This window comes from Tamandua tetradactyla, chromosome 7 (assembly GCF_023851605.1).
Source record: "Tamandua tetradactyla isolate mTamTet1 chromosome 7, mTamTet1.pri, whole genome shotgun sequence".
In the NCBI taxonomy this organism is placed as follows: Eukaryota; Metazoa; Chordata; class Mammalia; order Pilosa; family Myrmecophagidae; genus Tamandua; species Tamandua tetradactyla.
Window position 1 is genome coordinate 90,331,366 of NC_135333.1, and position 15,430 is coordinate 90,346,795.

The window sequence follows — 15,430 nt, forward strand, 5'->3', positions numbered from 1 at the left end:
GAAAACTAGTATTCATCCTTAACTCACCTCTTAGTGGGAAATTATTGTGAGAATTTGTGTAAATTTTATACTGTATGAGGCCATGTAAGACATACTGAAATGAAGTTGCTACTCTGAACCCTTTCATGTCTCAAAACTTTTATGTACTCTGTATCTTACACAAAAACTGGACACACTGCTGGTTGAGAGTTTGAGGAATACCCATTTTTAAAGGAATGGAGAAAGGAAGAAAATGATGTATTTCTAGTTTCTTCAAACATGCGATATTATTTACGCTAATTGAAAATTAAAATAGGCAAGTTCGAGCTACAAAAAAAGAGCCATGAACTATTAAGTTTTGTCCACAGATTTTTGTGGCTTCTTTGGAGAGAAAAGGAAGAGATTACCTCAAAAATGTTTCAATTTGTCTTTCAAAACTACTTAATTTACACAACTCACTAATAGATTTGTAAACATGCCTTTTCCCGATTTTTTTTTTTTTTTTTTAATGTGAACTTGATTCAACTACCTCTGGACTGCAACACTGATTTTTTTTTTTTTTTTTTTTTTTACATCTTAACTATATTTAGTCTTCCAATCCATGAACACGGTATGCCTTTCCATCTGTTTAGGTCTTCTGTGATTTCTTTTAGCAGTTTTTTGTAGTTTTCTTTATATAGGTTTTTTGTCTCTTTAGTTAAATTTATTCCTAGGGAACTTCCGGAGAAGATGGCGGCTTAGTAAGACGCGCGGGTCTTAGTTCCTCCTCCAGAAAAGCAACTAAAGAAATAGAAACAATACAAAACAGCTCCCGGAGTCACGACAGAGACCAAAAAGACAGCGTACCCCATTCTGGAACAGCTGAACGGGCAGGGAGAATCTGCTGCGGTGAGCTACCTGAGGGGCGCGCGTTTTCCCGGCCGGGGCGGCTGGCGACTGGGGTCCCCTCCACGCACGTGGCTCACCGGCCTGACTGGGAACGTTGGATAGCGGGGCCCTCCCGTCACGCTTGGCGTTTCGGGCCAGCTGGGCAATTAGGACCGGCACTCTCCCAAGCCGCGGCGGCCAGCGACCCCCACCTCCACGCGCGGTTTCCCGGGCCGACTGCCTTGCAGACAGACGAGCGCCACGAGCGCCACCTACTGGGCAGGAAAAGAAAAACAGAGCCCAGAGATTTCACAGAAAAAGCTTTCAACCAGCTGCGTAACACACCCAGGGAAATCTGATCAAATGCCCAGACACCAGCAGAACATAATGGATGACGCTCGGAAAATTGAAGATATGGCCCAGTCAAAGGAACAAACCAATAGTTCAAATGAGATACAGGAGCTGAGACAACTAATGCTGAATATACGAACAGAAATGGAAAAATTCTTCAAAAACCAAATCAATAAATTGAGGGAGGACATGAAGAAGACATGGGCTGAACAAAAAGAAGAAATAGAAAATCTGAAAAAACAAATCACAGAACTTATGGGAGTGAAGGACAAAGAAGAAAAAATGGAAAAAACAATGGATACCTACAATGGTAGATCTAAAGAGGCAGAAGCTACAATTAGTGAACTGGAGGATGGAACATCTGAATTCCAAAAAGAAACAGAAACTATAGGGAAAAGAATGGAAAAACTTGAGCAGGGGATCAGGGAACTGAATGACAATATGAAGCGCACAAATATACGTGTTGTGGGTGTCCCAGAAGGAGAAGAGAAGGGAAAAGGAGGAGAAAAACTAATGGAAGAAATTATCACTGAAAATTTCCCAACTCTTATGAAAGACCTAAATTTGCAGATCCAAGAAGTGCAGCGCACCCCAAAGAGAATAGACCCAAACAGGCATTCTCCAAGACACTTACTAGTTAGAATGTCAGAGGTCAAAGAGAAAGAGAGGATCTTGAAAGCAGCAAGAGAAAAACAATCTGTCACATACAAGGGAAACCCAATAAGACTATGTGTAGATTTCTCAGCAGAAACCATGGAAGCTAGAAGACAGTGGGATGATATATTTAAATTACTAAAAGAGAAAAACTGCCAACCAAGACTCCTATATCCAGCAAAATTGTCCTTCAAAAATGAAGGAGAAATTAAAACATTTATAGACAAAAAGTCACTGAGAGAATTTGTGACCAAGAGACCAGCTCTGCAAGAAATACTAAAGGGAGCACTAGAGTCAGATACGAAAAGACAGAAGAGAGAGGTATGGAGTAAAGTGTAGAAAGAAGGAAAATCAGATATGATATATATAATACAAAAGCCAAAATGGTAGAGGAAAATATTATCCAAACAGTAATAATACTAAAAGTTAATGAACTGAATTTCCCAATCAAAAGACATAGAATGGCAGAATGGATTACGACCCAGCAATACCACTGCTAGGTATCTACTCAAGGGACTTAAGGGCAAAGACACAGACGGACATTTGCACACCAGTGTTTATAGCAGCATTATCTACAATTGCAAAGAGATGGAAACAGCCAAAATGTTCATCAACAGACGAGTGGCTAAACAAACTGTGGCGTATACCTACGATGGAATATTATGCAGCTTTAAGACAGACTAAACTTATGAAGCATGTAATAACATGGATGGACCTAGAGAACATTATGCTGAGTGAGTCTAGCCCAAAACTAAAGGACAAATACTGTAAGGTCCCACTGATGTGAACCGACATTTGAGAATCAGCTTGGAATATATCATTGGTAACAGAGACCAGCAGGGGTTAGAAACAGGGTAAGATAATTGGTAATTGGAGCTGAAGGGATACAGACTGTGCAACAGGACTAGATACAAAAACTCAAAAATGGACAGCACAATAATACCTAAGTGTAATGTAACTAGGTTGGAACACTGAATGAAACTGCACCTGAAATATGGTTTTTTGTTTGTTTGTTTGTGTGTTTGTATCTTTTGTTTTTGTTTTTTTTCTTTTTCCTTTATATATATATATATATATTATTAGTATTATTATTTTAATTCTCTTCTCTATATTAACATTCTATATTTTTTTCTGCTGTTTTGCTAGTTCTTTTCCTAAATCGATGCAAATGTACCAAGAAATGATGATCATACATCTATGTGATGATACTAAGAATTACTGAGTGCATTTGTAGAATGGAATGATTTCTAAATGTTGTGTTAATTTCTTTTCTTTTTTTTGATTAATAAAAAAATTAAAAAAAAAAATTTATTCCTAGGTATTTTATTCTTTTAGTTGCAATTGTAAATGGGATTCGTTTCTTGATTTCCCCCTCCGCTTGTTCATTGCTAGTGTATAGAAATGCTACAGATTTTTTTTTATAGTTTTTTTTTTATTAATTAAAAAAAGAATTAACAAAACAATTAGAAATCATTCCATTCTACATGTACAATCAGTAATTCTTAATAACATCACATAGTTGCATATTGCAACACTGATTTTTAAGACTAAAGTCATGGAACTGATTTTTTGAAGTAATGTAACAATGTTATAGGTGACTCCTATTTATGTAGAATATTATGTGCCATACATATTTCTGCCATTAAATATCTATCTCTAAAAGTCTGCACACATCCTTTATTTGCTGCATTATACAACCAGTCAGATATTAACTGAACATTTATTCAGTTAATAAGTGAACATTATTTTCTTTTGTAACCTTTCTCTTTTCTGTCGGTTTTGAGCATAATTCATGAAACTATTAATGTCATCTTTTTCATTCAGCTTAAAGTTTCTACAGCTGTACCCAACTGGTATTCTATTTTATAATCTATGAAGATAGAAATACAAAATGTCTCTTCAAAATTCTTATGTTTAATCATTTATGTAACTTTATTTTAAACTACCTTGAAAGATACTATAGTGATACTACAGTGCCACCATGTGGCATTTTTATTGTAGTCTTAAAGTGTTTCAACAAGCTACCTTTGGTTTTTCTTTAATTTTATTAGTAATTCAGTTATTTTTTAATTATTCACAAGATAATCTTGAATACTATGTGTATATGTAAAAAGAAACAAAAAAATATTTTTCACTGTTTCTCTAGGATCCATCTTTGTTTTTGTTATAGGATAAGTGTTCTGCACTAAACTCATATTTAAAAGAGAAATCCACCTAATCCCATGATTAGGGATATATATATATATTTTCTTTTTTTATGTCTATTTTTTTAAATTAATATATAGCCACCAGATATGGATATGTTTTACGTAAATAGAGTAATAATTATTGTACCTTTATTATAGTTATTTAATTTCCTTTGCTGCCTGACTTCTTACCCCCCAAAATTTCTCTTTCATTGTTGCCTGCTATATTAGAAATGGGAAAAGACAGCAAAGCTTCTAACTTGAGTACTTGACTTTGATCTTCATTCTGTCATAATTTCCACCATTGGTGTGCCTGAGAGTATAACTTCATTTAATTGTTTGACTAAATTGAAGACACTTAAATAATTTCTTGATCTCATCCTTTTAAACTTTTATAAGTATCGATTCCATTGCATTGATGATACACATTTATATGTTTCTAATTAATAGTTCTCCTTACCCTCTTAAATACAGCTATACACAAGAGTAGGAAGGGACTTTTTCAGTGGGTATGCCTTGAGCTGCATTTAGGAGTAATGTTTCTGAGCTGTTATGGTCAGACTGATGTGTCACCCCTTCAGAATTAAATCTCTGAAACTTGATGAGGTTCAGTTAAAGGTGAACAGAAGTTTAATTATTTTCACTGATTCTGTTTATTTCCCACTCTATGTCACCTCCGTTAGGAGCTAACTTTTTCAAAAATAGAGTGGGGGTGGTGTGTGGCTAAGGATGGAATGAGAATTAGAACAATGAAATAAACTCCCTTTTTTTTGTAACCTTCAGTTACTTCTTAGTATTGCTTATTAATGGTAGTTATTTTTTTAATCTTTGGAGAATCGATTATGAAATTCCTAACTTGAATATTTTAATGCATTCTACTAGTAATTTTTTGCACTGTCCTATTTTTTGGTAAGTTATTTGCCAAAGCTCAAACAATTTATTAAAAATTTTCCAAGAATAAATTCTACCATAAGTTATTCCCTATGGAAAAACTACTACAAGAATAGTAGTTGTAACAAAGCAACCTTTGAAATGAGGGGATTCAAGCAAAGTAGATTTCTTAGCAGAATAGAAATCAATATCATAATACTATTAGCATTCCTAAAGTTTAACTTTTATTTTGAATTCAGTTAACATGTAGTTGAAAGTATAAATGTGTAATGTATAGATATTGAAAAATGCTTAACTGGTTAAGATGAAATATTTACCTCAAGATAAAGGATTATCACTTGTTGATAATAGAATGGCTTTTCCCTCTAAGATAAGGATGCCGTGCGTCATCTGTTATTCAATATTGTACTGGAAGTCCTAGCCAAACCATGTAGAGAAGAAGAAGAAATATGAGGCATTCAAATTGAAAGGAAGAAGTAAAACTTTCACTGTTTGCAGAGGTTATGATCCTATATTTAGAGAGCCTTGAAAAATCTACAACAAACTATTGAGCTAATATATGAGTTCAACAAAATGGTGGAACATATGATCAATGCACACAAATCGGTAGTGTTTCTATATACTAGTAATGAGCAATCTGAAGAAGAAATAAAGAAAAAAATTCCATTTGTACAATAGCAACTGTTCTAGTTTGCTAGCTGCTGGAATGCAATATACCAGAAGCGGAATGGCTTTTAAAAAGGAGAATTTAGTAAGTTGCTAGTTTTACAGTTCTAAGACTGAGAAAATGTCCCACTTAAAACAAATCTATAGAAATGTCCAATGTAAGGCAACCAGGTAAAGATACCTTGGTTTAAGAAGGCTGATGAAGTTCAGGGTTTCTCTCTCGAATGAGAAGGCACATGGTGAACACTGTCAGGGTTTCTCTGTCATCTGGAAAGACACATGGTGAACACGGCATCATCTGCTAGCTTTCTTTCCTGACTTCCTGTTTCATGAAGCTCCCCAGGATGTATTTTCCTTCTTCATCTCCAAAAGTCACTGGCTGGTGGACTTTCTGCTTCTCATGGCTATGTTGTTTTTCTCTGCTCTCTCTGCATCTCCCCCTTTCTCTGAAGTATTTACTCTTTTATAGGATTCCAATAAACTAAACAAGACCTACCTGGAACAGGCAGAGACTCATCTCCACCTAATCCAATTTAACAACCACTCTTGATTGAGTCACATCTCCAGGGAGATGATAATTAAAGTTTCCAACGTGCAGTGCTGAATAGGGATTAGAAGAAATGGCTGCCTTTACAAAATGGGATTAGGATTAAAACATGGCTTTTCTAGGGTACATACATCCTTTCAAACCTGCACAGCAACTAAAAGAAACATATACCTAGGAATAAATTTAGCCAGAGATGTAAAGGACCTATATTTACAAAATACAAAACATGCTTAAAGAAATCAAAGAAGACCTAAGTAAATAGAACAATGTTCCATGCTCATGGATTGGAAGACTAAAAATCATTAAGATGTCATTTCTACCCAAATTGATGTTCAGAGTCAGTATATTCATAATCAAAATTCTAATGGCCAACTTTGAAGAAATGGAAAAGCCAGTTATCAAGTTTATTTGGCAAGGGCCCCAAATAACCAAAATCAACATCAAAAAGGAAAAACGAAATTGGAGGACTCACTTCCTGTGTATGTCTTTAGAAGGAAAACTAGAGGATAAAATATAGGACTGTATAACACAGTGAACCCTGTTGTGGACAATGATTGTAGTTAATAATACAAATATAAGAATGTTATTTGTGAACATTATTGTAAGGTGTTAATAATAGGGTGGTATAAGGGGAAAATACACCTAATACAAACTGTGGATGCAGTTAACAGTAGTTTTATAATAATCTTCCATCAGTTATCACAAAATGCCAGACCAATGCTGAGTGTCAGTAATAAGGGTTATAAAAGACATGGAGTTTTTCTTTTTGGAGCAATGAAAATGTTGATTGTGGTGATGCAAACACACAACTCTGATTATACGGAGAGCCATTGATTGTACGGTATGTGAATAAAACTGGTTTGAAAAAAAGAGTGGTTTTCTTTAGTTTGTTTTATTCTTTCCGTGTGTTCTAGTTTGCTAGCTGCCAGAATGCAATATACCAGAATGGCTTTTAAATAGGGGAATTTAATAAGTTTCTAATTTACAGTTCTAAGGCTGAGAAAATGTCCCAATTAAAACAAGTCTATAGATATGTCCAATTAAAGGCATCCAGGGAAAGATACCTTGGTTCAAGAAGGCCGATGAAGTTCAGGGTTTCTCTCTCAAGTGAGAAAGGCACGTGGCGGACACATTCAGAGTTTCTCTCTCATCTGGAAAGGCATATGGTGAACACGATCAGGGTTCCTCTCTCATCTGGAAGGGCACAAGGCAAACACAGCGTCATCTGCTAACTTCTTCTCCTGGCTTCCTGTTTCATGAAGCTCCCCGGGAGGCATTTTCCTTCTTTATCTCCAAAGGTCGCTGGCTGGTGGACTCTGCTTCATGGTGCTGCAGTATTCTCTGCCCTTTCTGAATCTCTCTCATTCTCCATAATGTTTCCTCTTTTATAGGACTTCAGAAACTAATCAAGACCCACCCAAATGGGTGGAGACACACCGTCACCTAATCCAGCTTAACAACAACTCATGATTGGGTTACATCTCCGGGGAGATGATCTAATTACAGATTCAAACATACAGTATTGAATACGGATTATTCTGCTTTTACAAAATGGGATTTTAATTAAAACATGGCTTCTCTAGGGAACATACATCCTTTCAAACCAGCACACCGTGCTTAATAAATTCTTGACTTTGGTGAATTGTAGCATTAATACATAATATTTAAGATATCTTTACTACCATTTTTATGTGTAGTATCTATAATGTTGCAGAATTCCTTTGAAACAACCTGATTATAAATCATTCTTTTAAATTGTCTCTCTCTCTTTTTTTTTTCATAGAAAAAGTTACGCAGATCACAACATGCCCGCAAAGAAACAGAATTCTTACGACTCAAGAGGACCAGACTTGGCTTGGATGACTTTGAGTCCCTGAAAGTTATAGGAAGAGGAGCTTTTGGAGAGGTGTGCTTCTTTCTTGAAGTCACCTCTGTTGGAAATTCTACCCATTTGATCTCAAAAAAAAAAAAAAAAATATATATATATATATATATATATATATATCTTAAAGGTAGTTTGAAATGTCTATTAAAAAATAATTCCTGAAATACTGTGGCAAGTTCCTGCTTTCTTTAAAAGAACTGAACTTTCACTACTGAGTAAATAGTAGTGACTGTTTCGCCTTTATAATATGACATTTTTATATTCTAGGTACGGCTAGTCCAAAAGAAAGATACAGGTCATATCTATGCGATGAAGATACTGAGAAAGGCTGATATGCTTGAAAAAGAGCAGGTATGTGTTCTTCAATACATGTATTGCATAGGAATGTCCACTGATTAGGTGTTAGAGTAATAAGTAAGTGTAAATATTAGACTAAAAAAGCTACACGCCAGGTTATTTTGATAGCATGTTTCAATGTTTATCTTATTGTTAAAATTTCTTCTAAGTTTGTAATGTAAATACCTTCTGCAATAATTACTTTTCTGAAGAATGAAAATAAAGGACAATTCTCAGAACTTTCCATTCCTTCCTATCCCATATCAAATGAGCAAAACTAGCTTCCTCAAAGTTTGCTGATTTGATATATTTCCAAAAATGTAACTGCTTCTTTTTTTATATTCCTGGGCTTTCTCCATGTTTCCTTTCGCTTAATACATTTCTTTGGGGTGGCTACATAATCTGAAATTTGGATAGCATTATGTGTTAGCTTGTGTTTTCCAGTCAGGTGAACAGTCTGTAGAACCCTAAATTGAATACAGATTCTAGTGAAGGACTCAACCATGGGGCTTATAGAGGGAGGTGGTGCCTTTCCATACTTTGTTTTATTTCAGTCTTTTATTTCCTACCTGAAGCTCATTTTGTTATTATAGCAATATAATATTGACTTCTTTTGAACTTTGACCCACTTTGATCCCTTTTTCACTGCATGTTTTCACTTTCACTTTTTTTCACCTTCTACTGAAAAAATATATAGTGGGTGCCTACTGTAGTGCCAAGTACTATTTTAGATTCTGGAAATACAGGGGTTTTGTTTCGTTTATGCAGGTGAGTGGCATGATCTAATTTAAGTTAAAAAAAAATAAATCAATCCCAATCCTTGCTTGTAGGAAAAGTAAGAATTAGGCAGGAAGACCAGTTAAGGGACTTCCAAGAAATTTGTGAATGTAGTTTATACTAGCACTATAATGGTAAAGTTGAAGAAAAGTTAAATAAATTGAGTATATATTTTGAAAGAAGAACAACAGAATTTGCTGATGGATTGTTTATTGGAGGCTGAGAGGAGGAATGAGGGTAGTAAAGGAAAGGGAAGAATTAAGGATAATGCCAAGAATTTTGACTCAAGGAATGGGAGGCATGATGGTGTCATTTATAGATTTAGAAAGTGTTGGAGAGGAACAAGTTAGGAGACAGTGGGAATCATGAATTTTCTTAGTGTTTCATTAAATTTGAGCTGCCTAATAGCTATCCAAGTAGAGATAATAATTTCACAGTTGGCTAGAGTATGAAGAAAAGTTTGAACCAGATAAAAGCATTTGCATGTTGTCAATACATTGATAATATTTAAGGGAACAGGATGAGATTGCCTAGGGAAAGAGTATAGACAGAATAGAAAAGAGGGCCTAGATCTAAGCCCTAGAGAAGGAACCCATGAGGGAGACCAAGAAGGACCATCTAGTCAGTGGAAAAGCAGGAGAATGTGGTATCACGGAACTCAAGAGAAGAAAGCATTTGAAGGAGAAGGTGAGTGTTCATATATGTTGAATGCTGTAAAGAAAGGGAACAAAAGAAGGACAAACCATTGGATTTCACAATATGGAGACTGGATAACTTGTCAAAGACCATTCCAATGGATTGGAGGGTGGAAAAGGGAATGGGAAGCAAGAAGTGGAGAGAGTAAGTATAGATAAATCTTTTCTGTGAAGTAAAATAAAAGATAGACTGACAATGTGAGGTTTAGGGTCAAAAATATTTTTGTAAAGATAGGAAATTCTGTGGCACGTTTGAAGACTGATGGGAAAAATCTATTAGAAAGAAAAAAATTGAAGATGCAGGAGAGAAGGGGAAGATAATTTCCAGTATAGTGGAAGACATTTCGAGGAGTTGGTCTTTGATAAAAGCAGGGTCCTTTCTATTAAAGTAGAAGAAAAAGCAGAGAAAATGGGAACAAATGCAGGATGGCTGACAGATCTGGCATGGAAAGTTTTGAGTTTCTGCCTGAGGGCAATTAAGTAAGGTCAGAGTGAAGGAGGGATAACTTGTTAGAGATGTTAGGAGAGAGAAGTTATGAAATAATCATTTTAAAGTGTGGAAACACAGATTTGCTAGGGAAATAACTGTTGAATGCGTATTGAGATTATGTATTTGAAGTGCAACCATTTGATTTAGTTGGGTGATTTTTCTCTAGTAGAAAATCTGCTTAGTTGTGCAGGGGCAGGTCCAGAATAAACAGGGTTGGTATTGTGCCAGGTAAATATAATGCAGGAAGGGAGTTTAAGACTTTTGTAACACAAACAAACAAATGAAAACAGTGATCATAATGACAGATTATAGGCTGAGTGAAGTAAAAAAGAGGTTGTAAGGTAATAGAAAAAAAAATTGTAGTAGGGTCCATGGCATAGAGGATGAGAGTTGAAAGAATATGAGCTAGAGAGAGGAGGATTCTTTGAACTTGAGACTTTAGAAGGGGTACAACTATTGGTGATGAGAAAGACAAAAAGAATACCATGGGTGGCTGAGGTGTAGTAGAGAAAAATATCATTGGAGTAGAGGAAAAGGTCAAAATATTGTGTAGATAGGTTATTAGATGGTTTATCTGATATGGTCGTTAATGTAGGAGGGTGGTGGCAAGAATTCTTGCCTGCTGAGCTGGAGACCTGGATTCGAATCCTGGAGCCTGCCCATGCCAAAAAAAAAAAAAAAAGGAGGAAAGGAAGATGATGAGCCATGAGTGGAAGATGTGAATAAATGAGATGGATTGGCCAAGAGGTTTGCAAATGCTAACTGTGAGGAAGGATGGTAGCCGATGTTCCATAGCTATTGCACAGCTGGGGGTTTTGGAGAAGGCTGATGTCAGAATGGTTCACGAGCAGCCATGGAAAATGAGGAAGGTACCTACCCCCTCATCAGGCCTTGAAGTACACAAAATGTGAGAGAAACGCAAACCATTATTGACAAGGTTTCAGGAGGACAGAATCCTTGTTAGACAGCCTGGTTTCAGATAGGGTGAAAAGGTGATGGAAACCCTCAGAGAATAGTTTATAGGGTACTTTGTTGAAGACAGTTCATGATTTCACGGGAAAAGGATATTGAGTTAGAGAATTACAGACAATGATGGACCAAATGGTCTTGGTGAAGTGGATAGCCTCAGAAACAAGGAAGTAATAGGAATCTAAGCCAAACTGAGATTAGTTCTAGATAAGCTTTTAAAGGAAGGACAAAGGTAGGCAGTTGTTTAAGCTTTAGTCTTTAGCCACCAGCCATGTATGGCCACTGGGCACTTGAAATGTGGTTAGTCTGATTTGAGATGTGCTATAAGTGTAAAATATACACTAGATTTTGAAAACAGTGGGAAAAAAAAAGAATGTATACTATCTCTTTTTATATTGATTTCATGTTGAAATGATGATATGTTAGTTATATTGGGTTACATAAACTATATTTATTAAAATTAATTTCCCCATTTCTTTTTACTTTTTAATGTGGCTATTAGAGAATTTTAAATTACATATGTGGCTCTCATTATATATCCACTGGACAAGCCTACTCTAGATTATTTTGCCAAAAGCAGAAGAGCCTCTGGAACACTGAGGGGCAATCTCACTGGAGCCCAACATCAAGTCCATTTTCCATTTGGCATTATGTTTTTCTCCCTACATAAGTTACTCTGCATTTGTTGCCACTGAATTTCATTTTAGAAAAAACTTTTCCCAGTCAATTCTAATATGTCAGTATTTTAAGTTTTATCATGTTTAATGCTCTACTGTCATGGTACTAGGTTACTGTGAGTCAAATTTCCCATCCTTTGGATCTCATTTTAGAAATATATCCTGTAAACTTGCTTTAAAATATTTTAAAATAATCAAGCCAAGTTTATGATGTAGTTATTTCTCCTGTCAGCATCAGCTGCAACATCAAAAGTTTAAGGATTTCCTTTACCACCTTAAAATACTTTTTAAAAGGTGAGAGGTAAGAATTTTTGCTACATATTTTATGTAAGGAGATAAATCCAGAGAGATTGTAAAGGTTTTTGGTGCCAGAGAGCAAGTTCTTAGTTCCTGACTCATATTCTACGTTTTGATTTCAGAGCATTTATAGCACCAGCTAATAATACATTAATGTCAAGTAGGATATTTTAAGTAGATCATATTTTATTGTCATGAAAAAATTCCCAAAATTTGTTTTGTCATGTGCTTTGAAGCCAATTATATTGTGTACATTGAAAATAGCAAAAGCATAAAATCAAATATTATTGCCAATTAATCTTTGAAGAAAAGTATATAAATATAGTAATGCAAAAGCATCTGCAAATTAACCTCACAAATTAAATTACTCAGTTTATAAAATTTTCCAGTCTATAAAACTTTCATGTAATAGTATCTCTAGTAATTATGTGTCTGACAAAAGTTGGTGACAGAACCCCCAAACTATACTAATTTGTTGTAGCTTATATTTGTAGATATTGTGAAGAGTTTATATTATGGAAATAAATTAATAGTTTATAATACAAATATATGATAAAAGTTTCTACTTCTTAAAAATATACTAAACAGCTAAAGGCCAAGCCAAGCCTTTTGTTTTGACTATTAACAGTAAAACATAGTTTGCTAAGGATCTTAGTTCTGTCATACAAATCTACAGCACATTCCTTGCTATGTTTAAGTTTTAAAAGTCAGACCAGTACCCTAAATTTAAATGACAAAGTCAGGATTTTGGCTGGGTGGAGATGCTGGTTAGAAATTTTTAAGCTAATCATTGTCTTCCCTCAAAGACTTCAGCTACCCATAATATACTTGTAGAACCCACATTTTCAAGCTTAAAGATACACGTTAAAACAAACTCTTTCCTGAAGTTCCCCATATTTAATGAGAATATGGACATGCATTTATGTTTCAAATCTTATCTTCTAAAACTCCAGCTTTCCTTTATGACCATTCAGGAACTGGATGGATAATTATACAATGGATAATTATACAAACTTGAAAAATGTATAATATGTTACAATTATTTTTTCAAAATATATTTATCTAGGTGGCCCATATCCGAGCAGAAAGAGATATTTTGGTAGAAGCAGATGGTGCCTGGGTGGTGAAGATGTTTTACAGTTTTCAGGATAAGAGGAACCTTTATCTAATCATGGAATTTCTCCCTGGAGGTAAAAGCAATAGCAATGACAGACTGACATAACCACATCTTTATGGGTAATAATAATTGTATTGCGTAGGTTTACTTTTATACTACTGGCTCTTAGGAGTAACATAGTCAAGGTTTTTCAATATTTCCTTCTGTGTAGTGCTAATTTTGACCACAAATCAAATTATTTTGAAAATATGACAAAGTTGGCACATTTTAAATACTTCCATTCTGGATTTGTTGTTTATAATTAGACTGCTATAAGTCTAGAGTTAAGAATGACAAATCAGTAAAGAAAAAGATAAACAACCCAGAACAAAAATGGGTAAATGATAGACAGTGTACAGAGAAGAAATTCTAGCTAGTCTATAAACATAGAAAATGTTCAACTTAAGAGAAATACAAATTAAAAGGATCAGATACCGTTTCACACTCATCAGATTAGAGAAAAAAACCAAACTAAAAGTCTGATGATACTGAGTATTGGTGAGACTGTAGGAGAAATTTAACTCTCATATATGTAAACTGATCTTTTAACTCTTATGGACAGCTATTTAGTAATATCCGTAAAGTTGAAAATGCATGCATCCTATAATCCAGCAATTTACTATCATTTGTATTCCCTAGACAATCTCTTCCACATACACACGAGACCTATGAAATGATGCTCATTGCAGCATTAGCATAATAGTGGAAAACTGGATGCAACATAAATAGCTATCAGTAGAAGAACAAATAAATAACATTTGTCATAATTACATGATAAAATATTTTATGACAGTTAAAACTTAAAAGCTATATCTATTTCAAAAGTAAGATCTCAGAAACAGAGCAGAATGAATAAAGCAAGCTATAGAATTATATATACAGTTTGATACCATTTATATAATTTTTAAAAAGACTATATGGTTTGATATTTAAATAATGCTTTAGTATGTGTGTATATGAAAATATAAGCTGGAAAAATAATCTCCAAACCAAAGCCATTAATAATGGTTACTCAAAGAAGAGGGGAAGGCGAATGGAGTTGGGCATAGAGGACAAAGAATACCTTCCTTTCTGTATGTATATATTTTAAAAGACTCAAAGCATACATGAAAATTGTCAGTTCTGAGTTATAAGAGCCCCTTTGAAGAAAAAATTTCTTAAAAAAAAGAAAATTTCTAGGAGTTATTTTTTTATTGAGATGGTATCCTATTTTTGACAGACTAAAAAGCTCAGGGCATTTTTGAAACATGATTTAAAAGAAAATACCAGTTTCCAGGCATGCTTATTCTGATTATTTTGCACAGTTTGACATAATTTCTTTGGCAACTTATCACAAATATTGAGTAGTGGATATTACTTCCTTACTACCTCTTCTTTGATTTGATTTCACATGCTTTCTACCTTAAAACTAATAATTATCATGAAACATTTGCTGATGCATTGACACTTTTTTTTTATTTGCCCCTAGTGATGGTTAGACATATACTGGATGGATCATAAAATGCAAACTCAGGCATACATTGTATATATACAAAAAAAGCTTTTCCAAGGTATTTTTCTTTTGAGGCATTTCCAATAATATGATAGTTTCCTTTATTTAGGTGACATGATGACATTGCTAATGAAGAAAGATACCTTGACAGAAGAAGAAACACAGTTCTACATTTCAGAGACTGTTTTGGCAATAGATGCGATCCACCAGTTGGGTTTCATCCATCGGGATATTAAACCAGACAACCTTTTATTGGATGCCAAGGCATGTGAATAAACTGGTGAATTATTAACTTGATGATTATTTTATAGAATAGTAGAGCTGATTTTCTGATTGAAAGGGGCAATTTATATTATTGCTAAACTACATTATTTCACTGAGTGATACAGTAGGAGAGGATGTGAAGTGAGGTAACACCAAGCCAATATGGCTGTTTTTCTGTCTTCCCTCATTTTCTACTTTTTAAAATCATCATCATCAACTATTTATAATTTAACATTTTCACCTATATGAAT

The 15,430-nt window shown here is 34.6% G+C and overlaps 1 protein-coding gene across 5 annotated transcripts in view; it reads left to right on the forward strand.

The window, feature by feature from the left end:
* The window catches only part of STK38L (serine/threonine kinase 38 like), a 140,856-nt gene that overhangs the window by 116,118 nt on the left and 9,308 nt on the right, over positions 1-15,430 (forward strand). For all 5 annotated transcript variants that reach the window (XM_077170378.1, XM_077170380.1, XM_077170379.1 and 2 more), the window contains 4 exons: positions 7,925-8,047; positions 8,294-8,377; positions 13,334-13,457; positions 15,025-15,179. In XM_077170378.1, coding sequence (XP_077026493.1) covers positions 7,925-8,047; positions 8,294-8,377; positions 13,334-13,457; positions 15,025-15,179 — 486 coding nt within the window. The remainder of the gene's footprint in view (positions 1-7,924; positions 8,048-8,293; positions 8,378-13,333; positions 13,458-15,024; positions 15,180-15,430) is intronic.